The following is a 21413-nucleotide window of genomic DNA, read 5'->3' as shown; positions in this document are numbered from 1 at the left end:
CAATAGCGGAAATAAAGAATTCCTTCCAGTGTGCTATTTTTGGGTACAGCAGCCAGTGGTTTGGAGTGTGGGAGACTTGATGGCACTCACCTCAGTAATTCTTTCAGGATCAACCCCAGCCTGCACCCTCTGCATATTCCTGTGGAGCTACACCATTCTTAGTTCTTTCCTTGTTCACTCTCCCTCAGCCCTAGAAGTAGAAGCTGCTTTCTGGAATTGCTACTTCTGAATCCCTTAGAGTCCTCTTTTTAGAGTTCTCTTAGTAGATAACCATCTTTTACTAGTTAACGATTACATTAAATTTTCCCTGTTCAAATTACTGGTGTGGTTTCTGTCCCGACTGAGCCCTGATCCATACACCACCTCCAGGCCTTTGCCTTTGCTGTCCCCCTGCTGGAACAATCTTCTTCAAGATAAGCAAATGGCTTAAACATAGTTGTTAATGGACTGCTATTATTGTCCTAGGGGTTGAAGTGTTTTTTTTTTTTTATTATTGTCCTAGTGTTTAAAGTGAAGCCTCTGATGCAGCTTCCATCTAGTCTTTAAATAAAAATGACCAACCATTGGGCACAATTGCTTGCAACCAGGAGAAGCTCAGGAAAAGTGGATATAAAAGATTTATGTGTGATATAAACAAGACATTGAATTTTGACTCTCAATGAACCTACCTGAGAACAGTATTACCACTACCCACAACCCCTAGAAACAGCATCAAGATTCTCTGAGATTTTTAACAAGGGTGCTGTCTTAGCCATCTAGTGCTGCTGTAACAGAAATACCACAAGGGGATGACTTTAACAAACAGAAATTCATTCTCTCTCAGTTTAAGAGGCTGGAAGTCTGAATTCAAGGTGCCAGCTCCAGGGGAAGGCTTTCCCTCTGTGTTGGCCCTGGGGCAGGTCTTTGTAATCAATCTTCCCCAGTCAAAAACCTTCTCAGCACAGGCACCTGGGTCCAAAAGACACCCTATTCTCCCCGCTCTTGTTTCTTGGTGGTATGAGGTTCCCATTTCTCTCGGCTCGCTTCTCTCTTTTATATCTCAAAAGAGATTGGCTTAAGAAAAACAACCTAATCTGACTGAGACTAGAGGGACCCTGGAGGTCAAAACTGGAACCATTCCTGAAGCCAACTCTTCAGGCAGGGGTTGGACTGGACTGTAAAGCAGAAAATGATACTGGTGAGGTGTGAGCTTCTTGGCTCAAGTAGACACATAAGACTATGTGGGCAGCTCCTGTCTGGAGGCAAGATGAGTAGGTACAGGGAGACAGAAGCTGGTTGAATAGACACAAGGAATACAGGGTGGAGAGCAAGAGTGTGCTGTCTCATTAGGGGGAGAGCAGCTAGGAGTACATAGCAAGGTGATTATAAGTTTTTGTATGAGAGATTGACTTGGTTTATAAACTTTCACTTAAAGCACAGTTAATTTTTTTTGAAAAAGCAAACCAAAAAAAAAAAAAACTAGAAAGGGCCACATGAACTAGAGACTTACATCATCCTGAGACCAGAAGAACTAAATGGTGCCCAGCTACAACCGATGACTGCCCTGGCAGGGAGCACAACAGAGAACCCCCGAGGGAGCAGGAGATCAGTGGGATGCAGACCCCACATTCTCACAAAAAGACCAGACTTAATGGTCTGACTGAGACTAGAGGAATCCCGGCGGTCATGGTCCCCAAACCTTCTGTTGGCACAGGACAGGAACCATTCCCGAAGACAACTCAGCAGACATGAAAGGAACTGGACAGTGGGTAGGAGAGAGATGCTGATGAAGAGTGAGCTAATGATATCAGGTGGACACTTGAGACTGTGTTGGCATCTCCTGTCTGGAGGGGGGATGAGAGGATAGAGAGAGTTGGAAGCTGGCAAAATTGTCATGAAAGGAGAGACTGGAAGGGCTGACTCATTAGGGGGAGAGCAAGTGGGAGAACGGAGTAAGGTGTATATAAACTTATATGTGACAGTCTGACTTGATTTGTAAACGTTCACTTGAAGCTCAATAAAAGTTAATTAAAAAAAAAAAAACTAATCTTGTAGATTGAGTCCTGCCTCACTAACATAACTGCTGCTAATCCATCTCATTAACATCACAGAGTTAGGATTTACAATACATAGGAAAATCTATAAGATGGCAAAACGGTGGACAATCACACAGTACTGGGAATCATGGCCTAGCCAAGCTTACATGCACTTGGGGGGGGGCCACATTTCAATCCATAACAGGTGCCAAGACCATTTAGTGGAAAAAGAATACTCTCTTCAAAAATGGTACTGGGACAACTGGATAACCGCATGCAAAAGAACGAAGTTGGACCCGTACCTACTCCGTATACAGAAATTAACTCAAAATGGGCCAATGACCTAAGAGCTGAAAAATATAAGACTATTAGAAGAAAACATAGGGGTAAATATTCATGACCTTGGGTTTAGCAATAGATTTGACACCAAAACCACAAGCAACGAAAGAAAAAATAGATAATTTGGATTTCATCAAAATTAAAAACTTTTGTGCTTCAAATGACACCATAAAAGATATGAAAAGACAACCTATAGAAAGGGAGAAAATACTTGAAAATCATGTATCTGACTAGGGTTTAGTATCCAGAATTTATAAAGAGCCCTTACAACTCAATAACAGACAAACAACCCAATTAAAAAATAGGCAAAAGACTTGAACAGATAGTTCTCTAAAGAAGGTATACAAATGGCCAATAAGCACATGGAAAGATGTTCAGCATCACTAGCAATTAAAGACATGCAAATCAAACCCACAATGTGATACCACTTCACACCCACTTGTTATTATTAGCTGCGGTGGAGTCAGCCCTGACTCATGGTGACCCCATGCACAACAGAACAAAAAGCTGTCCAGTCCTGTGCCATTCCCATGATCAGTTCCGGATTTGACCATGTGATCCATAGAATTTTCATTGGCTGATTTTCAGAAGCAGATCACCAGGCCTTTCCTCCTGTCTATCTTAGCCTGGAAGCTCCACTGAAACCTGTTCAGCATCATAGCAACACAGAAGCTTCCACTGATAGATGAGTGGTGGCTACACATGAAGTGCATTGGCTGGGAATCAAAAGCAAGAATTTTACCACTGAACCACCACTACTCCCATTCACACCTACTACCAAAAATCAAAACCCGAGTCAATTCCAGTATAGCAACCTATAGGGACAGAGTAGAACTGCCCCATAAAGTTTCCAAAGAGGACCTGGTGGATTTGAACTGCTGACATTTTGGTTAGCAGCTGTAGCACTTAACCATTGCTCCACCAGGGTTTCCTCACAACTGCTACTGCTGTTGTTGTTAGGTGCTGTTAAGCCAATTCCAACTCATAGTAACCATATGCACTAACAGAATGAAACACTGCCCAAAACTGTGCCATCCTCACAATTGTTGCTATGCTTGAGCCATTTGTTGCAGCCACTGTGTCAATCCATCTCATTGAGGGTCTTCCTCTCTTTCGATGACCCTTTACTTTACCGAGCATGATGTCCTTCTCTGGGGACCGATCCTCCTGATAATATGTCCAAAGTATGGGATATGTAGTCTCGCCATCCTAGCTTCTAAGGACCATTCTGGCTGCACTTCTTCCAAGACATACTTGTTCCATGATACATTCAATATTCTTTGCCAACACTACCATTCAAAGGCGTTAATTCTTCTTCAGTCTTCCTTAGTCAGCATCCAGCTTCCCCATGCATATGAGGTGATTGAAAACACCACGGCTTGGGTCAGGCGCACCTTAGTCCTCAAGGTGACATCTTTGCTTTTCAACACTCTGAAGAGGTTTTGCCCAGTGCAGATTTGCCCAGTGCAATGCGTCTTTTGATTTCTTGACTGCTGCTTCCATGGGTGTTGATTGTGGACCCAAGTAAAATGAAATCCTTGACAACCTCAATCTTTTCTTGGTTTATCATGATATTGCTCATTGGTCCAGTTGTTAGGATTTTTGTTTTCTTTATGTTGAGATGTAATCCATACTGAAGGCTGTGGTCTTTGATCTTCACCAGTAAGAGCTTCATGTCCTCGTCACTTTCAGCAAGCAAGGTTGTGTCGTCTGTATAACACAGGTTGTTAATGATTCTTCCTCCAATCCTGATGCCTCGTTCTTCTTCATATAGTCTGGTTTCTCAGACTATTTGCTCAGCATACAGGTTGAATAGGTATGGCGAAAGGTTACAATCCTGACGTACACTTTTCCTGGCTTTAAACCATGCAGTATACCCTTGTTCTCTTCCAATGACCGCCTCTTGAACCACGCACAGATTCCTTATGAGCACAATTAAGGTTCCGGAACTCCCATTCTCTGAAATGTTATCCATAATTTGTTACGATCCATACAGTTGAATGCCTTAACATAGTCAATAAAACACAGGTAAATATCTTTCTGGTATTCTCTGCTTTCAGCCAAGATCCATCTGACATCAGCGATGATATCCCTGGTTCCATGTCCTCTTCTAAATCCGGCTTGAATTTCTGGCAGTTCCCTGTTGATGTACTGCTGTAGCCGCTTTTGAATGATCTTCAGCAAAATTACTTACATGTGATATTGATGATATTGTTCAATAATTTCTGCGTTTGATTGGATCACCTTTCTTGGGAACAGGCATAAATATGGATCTCTTCTAGTAGATTGGCCAGGAAGCTGTCTTTCAAATTTCTTGGCATAGGCAAGTAAGCACTTCCATCGCTGCATCCGTTAGTTGAAACATCTCAATTGGTATTCTGTCAATTTCCAGAGCCTTGTTTTTCACCAATGCCTTCAGTGCAGCTTGGACTTCTTCCTTCAGTACTATAGGTTCCTGATCGTATGTTACCTCTTGAAATGGCTGAATGTTGACCAATTCCTTTTGGCATAGTGATTCTGTGTATTACTGCCATCTTCTTTTGATGCTTCCTGAGTTGTTTGATATTTTCCCCATAGAATCCTTCAATATTACAACTCGAGGCTTGAATTTTTTCTTCAGTTCTTTCAGCTTGAGAAATGCCAAGTGAGTTCTTCCCTTTTGGTTTTCTATCTCCAGGCCTTTGCACATGTTATCATAACACTTTACTTTGTCTTCTCTAACCAACCTTTGAAATTTTCTGTTCAGTTCTTTTACTTCATCATTTCTTCCTTTTGCTTTAGCTACTCAACGTTCAAGAGCAAGTTTCAGAGTCTCTTCTGACGTCCATTTAGGTCTTTTCTTTTTCTCCTGTCTTTTTCATGACCTCTTGCTTTCTTCAGGTATGATGTCCTTGATTTCATTCCACAATCCATCTGGTCTTCTGTCGTTAGTGTTCAGTGCATCAAGTCTATTCTTTAGAAGGTCTCAAAATTCAGGTGGGATATACTCAGGTCATACTTTGGTTCTTGTGGACTTGTTCTGATTTTCTTCAGTTTTAACTTGAACTTGCATATGAATAATTGATGATCTGATCTGCAGTCGACCCCTGGCCTTGTTCTGCCTGATGATATTGAGCTTTTCCATCGTCTCTTTCCACAAATGTAGTCGATTTGATTCCTGTGTGTTCATCTGGCAAGGTCCATGTGTACAACCGCTGTTTATGTTGGTGAAAAAAGGTATTTGCAATGAAGAAATCGTTGGTCTCGGAAAATTCAATCATGTGATCTCCAGCACTATTTCAATCACCAAGGCCATATTTTCCAACTACCGATCCTTCTTCTTTTCCAACTTTTGCATTCCAATCTCTAGTAATTATCAGTGCATCCTGATTGCATGTTCAATCAATTTCAGACTGCAGAAGTTGGAAAAATCTTCAATTTATTCATCTCTGGCCTTAGTGGTTGGCGTGTAAATTTGAATAATAGTCGTATTAACTGGTCTTCCTTGTGGGCATATGGGTATTATCCTATCACTGACAGCGTTGTACTTCAGGATACCCAGTGCCGTCGAGTCAATTCGATCTTGAAATATTCTTTTTGGCGATGAATGTGACACCATTCCTCTTCAAGTTGTCGTTTCTAGCATAGTAGACCATGTGATTGCCTGATTCAAAATGACCAATACCAGTCCATTTCAGCTCACTAATGCCTAGGATAGCAATGTTTATGCATTCCATTTCATTTTTGACGATTTCCAATTTTCCTAGATTCGTACTTCATACACTCCATGTCCTGATTATTAATGGATGTTTGTAGCTCTTTCTTCTCATGTTGAGTCATGCCACATGAGCAAAGAAGGTCCCAAAAGCATGATTCCTTCCACATCATTAAAGCCAACTCTACTTTGAAGAGGCAGCTCTTCCCCAGTCATATTTTGAGTGCCTTCCAACCTGAAGGACTTATCTTCCGGCACTATATCAGACAATGTTCCACTGCTGTTCATAAGGGTTTCACTGGTTAATTCTTTTCAGAAGTAGGCAGCCAGGTCATTCTTCCTAGTCTGTTGTAGCCTGGAATCTCAGCTGAAACCTGTCCACCACGGGTGACCCTGCTAGTATTTGAATACCGGTGGCCTATCTTCCAGCATCACTGCAACACACAAGCCCCCACAATATGACAAACTGACAGATGTGTAGGGGTCACACCTATAAGATGGCTATAATTTTTTTAAAAAAACAAGTGTTGGCAAGGATGTGGAGAAATAGGGACCCCCCCACCCCATGCATTGCTTCTGGGAGTATAAAATGGTGTAACTACTGTGGAAAACACTTTGGTGGTTCCTCAAACAGTTAAATAGAATTACCATATAACCCAAAAATTCTACTTCTAGGTATATATCCAAGAGAAATGAAGACATATGTCTACACAGAAACTTGTACACGAATATTTATAGCAGCATTACTCATAATAGCCAAAAGGTGGAAACAACCCAAATGTCAATCAATGGATCAATGGATAAACATATTGCCATATAGACATACAATGGAATATTATTTTGCAATGAAAGAATGAAGTACAGATACATGCTATGACATGGATGAAGCTTGAAGACATTATGCTAAATGAATCAAGCCAGACACTAAATGTTACATATTGTATAACTCCTTTTATATGGAGTATCCAGAATAGGCAAATCCATAGAGACAGAAAGATTTGTGGTTGTCAGAGAATGGGGGGGTGGGGGGAGAGAGAAAGTAACTACTTAACAGATACAGGTATACCTAGAGAGAGGCAGTGGTTGTACAACACTGAGAGTGTACTAAATGTCACTGAATTGTACACATTTAAATGGTTAATTGGATGTTATGTGAATTCTACCTCAAAAAAAAATTCTCTGAGGGTACATGGTTATACTCCTTTGTCCAAAAAGCATTTATCGAGCCCCTACTATGTACCAAGCCAGGAGCCCTGGTGGTGCAACAGTTAAGCACTCAGCTATTAATTGAAAGGCTGGTGGTCTTAACCCACCCAATGACTCTGTGGGAGAAAGACCTGAAGATTTGTTGCCATAAGGATTACAGCCTATGGGCCGTTCTACCCTGTCCAGTAGGGTCTCTATGAGTTGGAATCAACTTGATGGCCCCCAACAACAACATGTACCAAGCACTGTTCTAGGCGCTGGGTAAACAGCAACACTTGGCTCTGAATCACTCCTAAAATGTTCCACAGATCTCAGAGGTAACCTTTTCCTACACAACTCCAGACAGGTGCTGGGTGAATCCTCACACAGGGTACCAGCCTCCTCACAAGCCCAACTGAGGCACAAAAGGGGGCCTCACAGGGCCCTGCACACAATTGTGCAGGTTACTCGGTGCACAAAGATGCGTAGGCAGGGATGAGCGTAGAAAGTGGAATCTAGCAACTCCAGCTGCCAACTGTTTGCTTGGTGAGGGTTGTGTGAGCCCAGCAAGCCCACTTATTTATAATTGTATGTGCAACACATGGTGCTAGCTGAGCCCACATGCAGAATAAACCAAACCCATTGCCATCAAGGTGATTCTGACTCATAGAGACCATACAGGACAGAGTAAAATTGTCCCATAGAATTTCCAAGAAGCACCTGGTGGATTCAAACTGCTGACCTTTTGGTTAGTAGCCATAGCTCTTAAGCTATAGCTCTTTATTACTGTGCCACCAGGGTTTCCTGGAGAATAGGATAGAGAATAGGATGGATCATGCAGAATAAGGTGGATCTCTTCAGAACAGTGAGTATCTTGTAGGAGCCTTCCTATCTAGGAGGAAGGGTGGGAGCCACAGAGGCTTTGGTCTCTGGCACTACTGCTAACACTTGTACAGGCCCTGAGGGTGCATCTGGATCAGCTGCTCAGAGAGGGTGAAGGAGAATCATTTTCCTGGGATGGAAGAAGAACATGTGCCCACAAATGTTTTAATGCAGAGACTACCCAGCTTCCATTAGCTCATGTACCTTTGTGGGGACCACAGAGTCAGTGTATTAGTAATCTATTGCTGTGTAACAAATCTCCACAAACTTAGAGGTTTAAAGCAACATACATTTATTATTGCACAGTTTCCATGAGTCAGAACCCATTAACATGGGTTCTCTCTCAAGGTCTCACAAAGCTGCAAGCAAGGTGTCACCTGGGTTGTGTTCTCATCTGAAGATCCAAATGGGGAAAAAGTCTGCTTCCAAGCTCATTTGTGTGTTGGCATAATTCCATTCTTTTGTGGTTGTAGGACTGAGGTTCTCATTTTCCTCCTGGCTGTCAGCTGGCAGCTATTCTCGGCTTTAAGAGGGTATCTACAATTCCTTGCCATGTAGCTTCCTTCCTGGCCGTCTCACAACACGGCAACTTCCTTCTCTAAAGCTAGCAAGAGAGAGGCTTTCTCTCTAGTCTGCTGAAACAGTCTCATAGAACGGAACTTAATCAAGGGTGTGACATCCCATCACCTTTTCCATATTCAGTTAGAAGCAAACCAAAGTTCCTGCCTGCACTCAAAATGAGGGAATTACACAAAGATGTGGGCACTAAAAACAAAAACCAAACCCATTGCCGTTGAGCCGATTCCAACTCATAGCGACCCTATAGGACAGAGTAGAACTGCCCCATGGTTTCCAAGGAGCACCTGGTGGATTCGAACTGACAACCTCTTGGTTTGCAGAAGTAGCTCTTAACCATTACGCCACCAGGGTTTCCACGTGGGCACTAGAGGGTAGAAATCATTAGAGGTCACCTTGGGGCCTTTCTGACACAGACTAAGGCTATGGTAGAGGCAAATCTCAGCTACAGTCAGGTAAGTGATGTGGGAACATCATGCTCTCACTTGGACAGCACATAGTGAACTCAGCAAGACAGGGCTCCTGGCTCTGTCCTCTGCTCCACCTCTGACACTGAGCCCTTGGAGGGAGCCAGTCTGAGGCACAGGATGATGTGACTGACCATACCTTCCCTGCAATGTCCTCATTCTGATTTTCGTCTTTACCCCTCTCCAGAAGTGAAGAGCTTTAGCCATGTCTGGAGGCATCATTGGCTGACAGTCTCACTTGCTAAAGTCAAACTCCCTTGGGCTTGCAGGCGACAGGATTCGGCAGGGCTCTGAGAACCCCAAAGAGTGGTTAATAACTTAGTGTAAACCTGAGCCAGGCTTCAACATATCTCCAGATATGGGTCAGTCTTGACAGTGAGGTGCAATTCTGGGTACAGTGAAACCTCAAATCTCCTATTGAACCTCAGTCCCCCTAGTCGCACCCATCCCCTCCCCAGCGGGACCCATCCAGGTTTTTTCCATCCTCACTGGTGACCCAAATAAGGTGGCACACCAAGTCCAGAACAAAGCCTGGGCCCACACCTAGGGACTCGGGGATCTCCAAGGGGCAGAACCAGAGTGAACCTAGCCTGCAAGTCCAGCTGAGAATTTTCCTGTGGAGAGAAATAACCTTTTCCTCTGTTTTAAGGGCTAAACGGGAGGGGGCAGAGCACAAGTAAATTAATCTCTTTAGAATCTTTAAAACTCTTAGTTTTAAGACTGAAAACTCTTCCTGATTTGAAGATTTTGGAAGCAGTGAGTAAAAAGCTCACAGGCTTTGGTTGAGGACCAAATTAGCTAGTGTATCTGAAAGAGCACTGAAATGTTACCCAGTGCCTACCACTCACCATACAGTTACACAACCTTAGCCTGGCTGTCAAGAGAGAAACAAGAACAGCAAATATTTATTTCATACAGGAAGAAAGCAAAGAAAATTAGCAGGAGGAGGCTCTGCCCCAGAAACAGTATTTAGAGGAACATAAACTTTCTAGTGTGTGGGAGGACCACCCTTCTAATTATGAAGGGTATCGTCCCTTCCAACCTCAGTCAAGCCAGGACTTAGCTCTTGCAAAGCCTTTTAGCAGGTAATGATGAATACTGTACAAGAAGAAGCCTGAGCAGAACAGGATGATCATGAAGGACATGGTGATGAGGGTGTAGATGGACATTTGCTTCTCCATGGTTCCCCGGATCAAACAGATATAGGATCCTGGGCAGCTATTGCTGGTGCAGAGCATGGTGGCTTGGCTCACCACGGGCAGGTGTTGAGATATGAGAATGAATAAAAACACGCACTGGGAGCCAACCTGCAGGAGGAAGTAAAGGAGGTACAAAAGCAAAAGCATCTTCTCCCGGTGGAAGTTCAGGATGGATTTCTTCGGACGGGAGATTTTCTCCTGGATTCCCACCATCGAGCCCTCTTCCGCTTCTGCCCCTGACTCCACCGACTTAACCTTGATCTGCTTATGCCGAATCTGAGCCATGAAAAATTCCATGAGGAAGAAGGCGGCAAGGAAGATAAAGAAAAAGAAGTACCAAATTCCCACGACAGGTTTGCTAAAACGTTTTTCAAAACACTCAATCAGGCAAGGCTTGGTGATGTTGCCGTGGCAGTAGAAATCTTCGTGTAGCAGGGCCCAGGGCATGCGGACCACGTACACCACCACTCCGTACACAGCGATGAAGCCAAACCAGAGCTGCCGCCCAATGTAGTAACCAGATTTGTCGCCAACCACGGAGTGGAAGACAGGGATCAGCCCAGCCACCGCTGCTGCAGCCATCTTCTCAGGCTCTCAGGAGACCAGTGGAGACTAAGGCCAGGAGAACTCTGACAGCACCTCAGGGAGGGGAGGAGAGGAAAGGGAGGAACTCGGGGTCAGAAAGTGAGAAAAGTTGCAAGAACCCTAAGCACATCTCAGAAATCTGCTCAAGATATGGTCAGTTTCATATCTTTACACCTAAGCTAAACCAACAGTATTTGCATTCCCAGGATGTGGTCATTCCTCTCTTAGCCCGCGATAAAGGTTGTCCACCCCTGGACACTGCACGGCCCAACTGTATCATACACATTACATGTGTATAACTCGTGTCTCCTACTAGACTGTAAGATTCTGGAGGTCAGAAACTAAGCATTGTTCACATTTACAGTGACCAAAGAGCATTACATAAAGTCCTAATTAAGGCCCTCAGTGGCACAAACAATCTATGCTCAACTATTACCCTCATGGATGCTGGAGGTTTGAACCCACCCAGCAGCACCGCAGAAGGAAAAGCCTGGTGATCTGCTTCCATTAAGATTACACCCAAGAAAACCCTATGGGGAGTTCTACTCTGTGACTCAATGGCAGCTAACAACAACAACAACAAAAAACCAAACCCACTGCCGTCGAGTTGATTCCGACTCATAGCGACCCTATAGGACAGAGTAGAACTGCCCCATAGAGTTTCCAAGGAGTGCCTGGTGGATTTGAACTGCTGACCTCTTGGTTAGCAGCTGTTGCACTTACCCACTACACCACCAGGGTTTCCAGCAACAACAAGAAGGACCTAATTATACTTGATAAATAAACAAAGGAAGGAAGGAAGGAACAAATAAATGAATTTTAAAATTGTGGTTGTGTGTGGTTGTTCTAGACATCCTATGGAAACCTCTAGTCTTTACTTACATCTTTCTCCAGGAAATTTCCAAAGACTAGAGAGAAAAGAGGTAGATTATTCCCTTTTCTTTTGCTGCTTAAGCATACCGTTCCCATGACTGCTCTTCCATCCACAAGTCCTCAGAGGGTACCTATCACCATATTTTACTTACAATAATAATAATAACATTGACCATCCATTGACTGCCTATATGTATCAAGCCCTGTGCTGGTGGTTTAGATACAATATCTCTACGTATAAGCAATACATTTTAAATCTTTTTCTTAGCTTGATTTGGATAATAGTTAATGTTTGCCCTCTCTTACCTATGGTCTTATATATGATAATGATCAGCTTGAGGTTTAGAGTACATAGTAAGTGCTTTTTGTTTTTTTAATTGAAAAATTGTCACAGGTAGTGCCAAGGAGTCTTTCTAAAAGGTACTTGACAATCCACAATATTTCTAAATGACCCCGCAAGGATCAAGTAAGAGGAAGGCAGCCCACACATAAGAATCCTGAAAGGCAGTCTTCAGTGACACGGGATGGAGGCAGGACTACCTGGTTAGCCTGCCAAGAAGAGGCCAGTTACCAAGGGGAAGAGTCAAGGGGGTGGATTGGGACAGGTGGGGAAGAAACAATACGTTTATTTGCTGTCAAGTTGACTCTGACTCGTGGCAACCCCAGGTGTGTCAGAGTAGAACTGCTTAATAGAGTTTTCAATGGCTGATTTTTTTTTTGGAAGTAGATCGCCAGGCCTTTCTTTCAAGGCACCGGTGGGTGGACTCAAACCTCCGACCTTTCAGTTAGCAGCTGAGCATTAGCCACTCTACTACAAACTGATATTTATTTATTTGTGATTTCATTTATTCCTCAGAACAACCTATGAGATAGATATGATTATTCTCATTTTACAGACAGGAAAATTGAGGTCCAGAATGGTTAGGTAACTCATTCATGATTATACAGTCATGTCAATGGAGGTGCCAGGGTTAGAAGCCAGAATTGTTTACCTCCACAGCCTGAACTTTGAAGCTTCTCCTGCTTCACAAGCTTGCCCAGGCCCACCCCTTTGCCCTGGTTTGGAGACAACAGGAAAGAAAGGTCATGGTGGGTCCTCCCACCCTCACCTGCCTACTCTTGGGGAAAATAAAATCATCAGTGTCCAGGCTTTCAGCTCTTTGCTTTCCGTCCTTGAGGACAGCTTTGAGGCCAAATCCAAGTTAGCTCGAATTGAAGAGTTCAAACCCAGTTCCTCCAGCACTGGATACTGTCTGGATCACCCTCTGTTGCCACAGCTCTGAAGCCTCAGAGAACTCTCCCCTCCTCACCAACTGCTTCACTCCTTAGAATCTTCCCACTTCTCCCACCCACCACCATCTACCAGGTAGTTACCTCATTGGCTATGACACCTGCCTGTCTTCCTGTCTCTACGCATCATCACTCTTTGAAGAGCATGTGTAGGAGAATCTTCAGATCAAGTCTTTTCTGGTTTAGAAAGGAGGGTCTTTATGGAGCCTGCTCTGAAGACCAGGCCAGGAACTTGGTAATTTTCCTGTCAGAATCTGTGCTTTTCCCTCTGTCTGTTCCTGGATTCAGATGTCCCAATGGTTTAACCGTGGAATAGCCTATCAGCAGATTCAACAAGGAGTATTTCATATCTTTTCCATTCTTTTCAAACCTCCAACCTCTCTTTTCCTATCATCTCATAATTTAAACTAAGAAAATACCAGCCAGGAAGCTCATTTGTTTTCCTACCAGATCCACAAGTCTGGGAAATGAAGCAACTCTTCTCTTTAAAAGACCAGTCTCTCAACGTGCATTCCAGATCCTACCCCCAGACTTCTCGGCCACATGCCTGTTCCATTAACCAACCCCCATCCCAAATCCTCATCCAACAGTGTCTCCCACCCTGTCACCCCATCCAAGTACAACATGCTGTCTCTGTTCTTCTTCACAGCCAAGCTCCTTGAAAGAGTTGACTGCCTACACATCTTCCACACTGCCTCCAGCCTCACCTCTCTACACTGTCAATCCCTTCCACCTCGCGAGGTCATAATCGCAGTCTCCATTAGACTGATGTTCTTGCTTTAACCAAGCAATGAGAATGATTAATTCACCATTTACTTTTACCTTACCTGAAATCTCAGAACTTGATGTTCAATTACAGTACTTCTACTGGACTAGATTCATGGTACATTTATTTTCCCCTTCTGATATTTTAATTTTATTTTTATGGTTTTATACCACAGATAAAGTAGCTCTGGTGGTGCAGTGGTGAAGCACTCGGTTACTTCTTTTAAAGGTTGTTGGTTCAAACCCACCCAGCGGCTCTGCAGGAGAAAGACCTGGCAATCTGCTCCCACAAAGATTACAGACTAGAAATCCCTGTGGGGCAGTTCAACTCTATCACATGCGGTAGCTATGAGTCAAAATTGACTCAATGGCACACTACAACAGCAAAATACCATAGATAAGGAGTCCCTGGGTGGTCCAAATGGTGAAGCACTGGACTACTAGCCAAAAGGTTGACAGTTTGAATCCACCCAGAGGCGCCTGGGAAGACAAGCATGATGATTTGCTTCTGAAAGGTCACAGCCTTGAAAACCTTATGGAGCAGTTCTGCTCTGCACACATGGGGTCACTACGAGTCGAAAAAGGCTCAACGGCCACTAATAGCAACAACATACCAGAGATCATATTGTAAACTACCATAAATTCTTTGTAAGTAAAACTTATAAATAAATAGACAGGAAGAGAAACACTAAGCTCAACTTGTGTTTAACTCAAAGAACAATTTCAAAACAATGATGATGTAAATTATGGTCAACAATGTGAAAAAATGTTATGCAGTCATTTAGCTCTAAATCCTCAATGCCTGACAAAAGCAGATCTCAATAAACATTTGTTGAGTGTGTGAAATAATAATTCTTAATCACTGTGCCACCAGGGCCCCCAATATAAAGCTAAGAGGGGGGAAATTATAAAATTTTATATACTCCATATACACAACACTGCTTAACTATGTATGCCTACCATCAAATAAATACTGGGGAAATATACAGGAAAATGCAAATAAATAAAGCTTTGGGATGCTGGAGTTGCAGATAGATTGATTTCTTTTTTAGCTCTTCTAATATTATTACAATAAATAAAAAACCAGAAGGGAACGTGTACTAGAACCTCTCTATAATACAAATATACATTGCAGTGTTTAATTTAGTAGAAGACATGGTTTTGGTTATCTATTGTTGTGAACCAAAAAATTCCAAGCTTTAGTGGGTTAAAATGGCAATGGTTGGTTATTTCTGATAACTCTGTGGGTCAGAAGTTTGGGCAGAGCCTAGCTGGCCAGTTGTTCTGCTCCACATAGCATCAGCTGGGGTGTCTCGTGAGGTTGCAGATGGCAGCTAGGTTGAGCTAGACACCTGTAGAAGGCTTCACTCACACATCCCATGCTCAGCGGTCCCACAAGGTCATTCTCATTGCATGTGCTACCTCATCATTCAGTTGTCTAGCTCAAATTTCTTCTTTTATTTGTTTCATTATTTTTATTCTGGTAAACAAATGTATGTATACTTACATACATGCGTGTATATACCATAGCCCGTTGCCGTCAAGTTAATTCCGACTCAAATACCTACCCCATAGGACAGAGTAGAACTGCCCCATATGGTTTCCAAGGAGTGGCTGATGGATTCCAACTGCCAGACTTTTGGTTAGCAGCCAAGCTCTTAACCATCGCATCATCAGATGTCCATACATATATATACATATATATACATATAACATAAAATTTGCCATTTTAAGTGTACAATTCAGTGACATTAATTATATTCACCATGTTGCGCAACCATCATCACCACACCATCTATTTCCAAAACGTTTTCATCATCCCGAACAGAAACTCTGTGCCCATTAAGCAATAACTCCTCCTTTGCCCATCCCTGCAGCCTCTGGTAACCGCTAATCAGTTTTTTAGTGTCCATGCATTTGCTTGTTTCGGATATTTAATAGAAGTGGAGTCATACAATTTTTGTCCTTTTGTATCTGGCTCTTTTCAAGCAGCATAATATTTTCAAAGGTTCATCCGTGTGGTAGCATGTATCAGGACTTCATTTCTCTTGATGGCTGATCAATATGCCATTGTATGGACGTACCACATTTTCTTTACCCTGTCATCTGTTGACGGGAACTTGCAGTGTTTCCGCCTTTTGGCTGTTGTGGGTTGGCTCGAGCTTTTTTACGGCACGGCGGCCGGCTTCCCCTAGACAGCATAAAGGCGAAATCTACGCCGCCTCTTAAATGCTCACCTTGGAAGTCACGCAGTGCCGCTTTGCCATTAGAATCGAGCAGAGGCAAGCTCTCACTGCAAAAACTCACGCAAGATGGGAGATGTACTTGTGGTCATCTTTGCAAACATTCTGCCACTGGGTGCTTTAACAATTCCTGAAGTTCCAAAGAAACTTATTTGAGCTCTTGTTCAGCAAAGGAGCTCTGGTGGTACAGCCGTTAAGCGCAAGTGTGCTAACAACTGAAAGGTCAGCAATTCGAACCCACCAGCCACTCTGTGGGAGAAAGTTATAGCAGTCTGCTTCTGTAAAGACTGAAACCAAAAACCAAACCCATTGCCATAGAGTCGAAAGATTAGAGCCTGGAAAACACTATGAGGCAGTTTTACTCTGTCCTGTAGGGTCGTTATGAGTTGGAACTGACTCTGTGGCAGTAGATCTTTCTGTTTAGCAGACGGCCTGGGGGAATAGCCTCTGAGGACAGCATTGCAGAATACGGTCTAGTATTCATTCTAAGCAAATCAACTGAAATGAACAACAACAAAAAAAAGGAGCAGCAGACATCCTGAGCAGGTGCAAGAGTAGCCTAAGGCCCATCCAGAAGCAATCAATCTGGTTAAGGTGGGGTCCTTTAAGAGGGGTTGCTGACCCAACTGGCCCATTCTGGGCTCCTGAATCTTGACCACAGTCCCCACCTGGGATCTTCTCTCTACATTATTGCCTGGAGGTTTGTTTGTTTGTTTGTTTGTTTCCTTTTGGAATTCAATAAAAAAATATATATTTTTAATATTTTTGATTAATTCAACCAGTATTTATTGACCATCTACTATGTGTCAGGCAGTGTCCTAGGTGCTGAGGCTACAACGATAAGCAAGACAGCTGACACAGCAGCCTCTCAGAGCTTATAGCCTAAAGGGGAGACAGACAAGAGTCATTTGGTATGACGAGATCATGGTTAGGATGGGGGAGAGCAGAGTGCCATGTGAACACATGGGCTAGCACCCCAACTAATATCCAAAAAAACAGACTTTCTGGGTTGTGTGACTTGGAACTTGAAATTTGAAAAATGAGTCTGGTACAAGAGTGATGGGAGAACAGACTAGAGTACTCAAGAGAGAGGAACAGCCTGGCCCAGACCCAGAAGCATTTGGGTCAGAATGAGAAAGGTGGGGTTGCCAGATGTTAGAGATTGAATTGTGTCCCCCAAAAATATGTGTTATAAATCCTAACCTCTATGCCTGTGGTTATAAGCCCATTTGGGAATGGATTGTCTTTGTTATGCTAACAAGGCAGGAGTAGCTAGGGTGTCTTGAGTCCATCTCTTACAAAATATAAAAGGAGCAGATTAAGCAAGCAGAGGTGGGGTAGATAGATGCCAAGCCACATGAAGATCTCCAAGAAACCAGGAAACATAAGCTTAAGAGACAAGGACCTTCCCCAGAGCCGACAGACAAAGACTTTCCCGACAGCCGGCACCCTGAATTCAGACTTCCATCCTCCTTAACTGTGAGAAAATAAATTTCTGCCCATTAAAGTCATCCACTTGTAGTGTTTCTGTTATAGCAGCACTAGATAACTAAGACAGCAGACAACGAAGATTGCGAGGCAAGTGGGAGCCAGAATATAAAGTCCTTGCAATTCTGTTAAAAAGTTTGGGCTTATCCTAAAAACAGTAGGAAACCACTGAGACATTTCAAGTAGGGAAATGACATGATCTATTTTATATTGTACAAGATCAGTCTGGCTCTGGTGTGGAGAGTGGATTAGATTGGATGAAGGCAAAAGACCAGTTAGGAAGCTCTTGTCAATATCCAAGCCATAAAGGGTGGAGGCCTGAGCTAATAGGATAGTGGGGAATGCAGATAAGGGTCATCTGGTGGCTTAATAAATGTAGGAAATGAGGGAGAAAGCGGCATCAAGGAAAGAGAACTGTGAGGGTTAATTTTACATGTCACCTTGGCTAGGCTGTGGTGCCCACTTGTTTGATCAAACACTAATCCAGATATTACTGTGAAGGTATGTAGATGTGATTAACATTTACAATTAATAGTTGACTCTAAGTAAAGGAGATTAGCTCAATCACGTCAGTGGGTCTCATCCAATCAGTTGAAGGGCTTAAGAACAAAAAATCAGTTTTTTTTTTTTTTAACTGCGGTAAATATGTATGTAACAAAATTTTTGCCAAAAACTTTAGGTTTTTGAGAGAAGGATTCTGCCTCAAGGCTAACATAGACGAGGGCTGTGGGGACCATGGTCTTAAGGAACATCTAGCTCAATTGGCATAACATAGTTTTAAAAAAAAACATGTTCTGCATTCTACTTTGTTGAGTAGTATCTGGGGTCTTAAAAGTTTGTGAGCGTTCATCTGAGATACTCCACTGGTCACATCCCGTAGGGAGCAAGGGGGAATGAAGAAAACTAAAGACACAAGGGAAAGATTAGTCCAAAGGACTAATGGACCACAACTCCACAGCCTGCACCAGGCTGAGTCCAGGACAAATAGATGGTGCCCGGCTGCCACCACCAGCTGTTCTGATGGGAATCACAATAGAGGGTTCTAGAGAGGGCTGACAAAAAATGTAGAACAAAATTCTAACTCACAAAAAAAGGCCAGACTTACTGGCCTGAGAGAGACTGGAGAAACCCCGCAAATATGGCCCCCAGGGCACACTTTTAGCTCAGTGTTGAAGTCACTCCTGAGGCTTACCCTTTGGCCAAAGATTAGGCAGGCCCATAAAACAGGAAGAGACTAAAGGGGCACACCAGCCCAGGGGCAAGTACTAGAATGCAGGAGGGGACAGGAAAACAGGTAATAGGGAACCCAAGGTTGAGAAGGAAAAGTGTTGATATGTCGTGGGATTGGTAACCAATATCGCAGAACAATAAATGTACTGTTAAATGAGAAGCTAGTTTGTTCTGTAAACCTTTATCTAAAGTACAATAATAATAATAAAATAAAGTACAATAAAAGAAAAAAGGCTAGTAGAGATATTCTGCTGAAGTTTCCACACTGTCACATGATCTATGGATTTTGGACTTGCCAGCTGTCACAATCCCATGAGACAATTCCTTAAAATAAATCTCTCTCAATCTGTCTCTCTAACACACATATGTGTATGTACACACACACTGTATCTATAGGCATTCTTTCTATATATTCTCTATCCACCACTCGTCTGTCAGTTTGTCGTGCTGTGGTAGCTTACATGTTGCTGTGATGCTGGAAGCTATATCACCAGTATTTCAAATACCAGCAGGGTCGACCAAACTAAGACAGAGTAGGAAGAAGGACCTAGTGGTCTACTTGTGAAAAAATTGGCTGGTGAAAATCTTATGAACAGCAGCGAAACATTGTTTGATATAGTGCTAAAGATGAGCCCCTCAGGTTAGAAGGCACTCAAAATACTACTACAGAGGAGCTGCCTCCTCAAAGCAGGGTCAACCTTTATGACTTGGATGGAGCCAAGCTTTTGGGGCCTTCATTTGCTAATGTGGCGTGACTCAAAATGAGAAGAAACAGCTGCAAACATCCATTAATAATTGGAACATAGAATGTACAAAGTATGAATCTAGGAAAATTGGAAATCATCAAAAATGAAATGGAACGCAAAACATTGCTATCCTAGGCATTAGCGAGCTGAAATAGGCTGGTATTAGCCATTTTGAATCAGGCAATCATATGGTCTACTATGCTGGAAACAACAACTTGAAGAGGAATAGCATCACATTCATTGTCAAAAAGAACACTTCAAGATTTATCCTGAAGTGCAACGCTGTCAATGATAGAATAATATCCATATGCCTACAAGGAAGACCAGTTAGTACGACTATTATTCAAATTTACACACCAACCACTAAGGCCGAAGTTGAAGAAATTGAAGATTTTTACCAACTTCTGCAGTATGAAATTGATAAAAAATGCAATCAGGATGCACTGAAAATTACTGGTGATTGCAATGCGAAAGTTGGAAACGAAGAAGGCTCAGTAGTTGGAAAATATGGCCTTGGTGATAGAAATGATGCTGGAGATCACATGATAGAATTTTGCAAGACCAATGACTTCTTCATTGCAAATGATTTTTTTCGCCAACATTACGGTAACTATACACATGGACCTTGCCAGATGGAATACACAGGAATCAAGTCGACTACGTCTGTGGAAAGAGGCAATGGAAAAGTTCAGTATCATCAGTCAGAATAAGGCCAGAGGCCGACTGCGGAACAAACCATCAATTTCTCACATGCAAGTTCAAGTTGAAACTGAAGAACGAGTCGAAGAGAGCCAAAGTATGACCTTGGGTATATTCCACCTGAATTTAGAGACCATCTCAGGAATAGATTTGAAGTGTTCAACACTAATGACTGAAGACTGGAAAAGTTGCGAAATGACATCAAGGACCTCATACATGAAGAAAGCAAGAGGTCATTAAAAAGACAAGAATGAAAGAAAAGACCAAAATAGATGTCAGAAGAGACTCTGAAGTTTGCTCCTGAATGTCGAATAGCTAAAGGAAAAGGAGGAAATGATGAAGTAAAAAAGCTGAACAGAAGATTTCAAAGGGTGGCTGAAGACAATGTAAAGTATTATAACGACATACATATATATGTGTGTGTATATATATATATAAAACTAAACTTGTTGCCGTCGGGTCGATTCTGACTAATAGCAACCCTATAGGACAGAATAAAACAGCCCCATAGGATTTCCAAGGAGTGGCTGGTGGATTCGAACTGCCAGCCTTTTTGTTAGCAGCCCTATCTTAACCATTGGGCCACCAGGGATCCATATATATATATATATAGGAAACCCTGGTGGCGTAGTGGTTAAGTGCTATGGCTGCTAACCAAAGGGTCAGCGGTTCGAATCCGCCAGGCGCTTCTTGGAAATTCTATGGGGCAGTTCTACTCTGTCCTATAGAGTCGCTATGAGCTGGAATCTACTTGACGGCCCTGGGTTTGGTTTTGTGTATATATATATATATGTATATATATGTGTGTATATACATACATAAATGTGTGTGTATATATATTATTTACATATACACACGTATATATGTAAATATATACACATACGTAAATATGTATATATACGTAAATATATATATTTACATATACACACACATATATATTTACATATACACACGTATATATATATTTACATATACACACGTATATATATATTTACATATACACACACGTGTTGACTACTAACTGAAAGGTTGACAGTTCGGACCCATCCGGTGGCACCACAGAAGAAAGGCCTGGCAACCTGCTTCCATAAAGAGTACGACCAAGAAAGCCCTGTGGAGCAGTTCTACTGTGTTGTA

General features: G+C 42.6%; 1 protein-coding gene across 3 annotated transcripts in view; it reads right to left on the bottom strand.

The window, feature by feature from the left end:
• Positions 1-21413, bottom strand: part of LOC126076535 (uncharacterized) — a 52826-nt gene that overhangs the window by 18712 nt on the left and 12701 nt on the right. Inside the window, exon 3 of one of the 3 annotated variants that reach the window (XM_049885137.1) lies at positions 10021-10996. The exons of 1 other annotated variant lie outside the window; for it this stretch is intronic. In XM_049885137.1, coding sequence (XP_049741094.1) covers positions 10202-10939 — 738 coding nt within the window. In that variant the 5' untranslated portion in view covers positions 10940-10996 and the 3' untranslated portion in view covers positions 10021-10201. Of the gene's footprint in view, positions 1-10020; positions 10997-21413 lie in introns of those variants that run through there. One more of the 3 variants, XM_049885138.1, reaches the window with a different exon arrangement.

The sequence above is a fragment of the Elephas maximus genome, chromosome 4, assembly GCF_024166365.1.
Source record: "Elephas maximus indicus isolate mEleMax1 chromosome 4, mEleMax1 primary haplotype, whole genome shotgun sequence".
Taxonomy (NCBI): domain Eukaryota; kingdom Metazoa; phylum Chordata; class Mammalia; order Proboscidea; family Elephantidae; genus Elephas; species Elephas maximus.
This window is presented reverse-complemented; position numbering and strand designations above follow the sequence as displayed.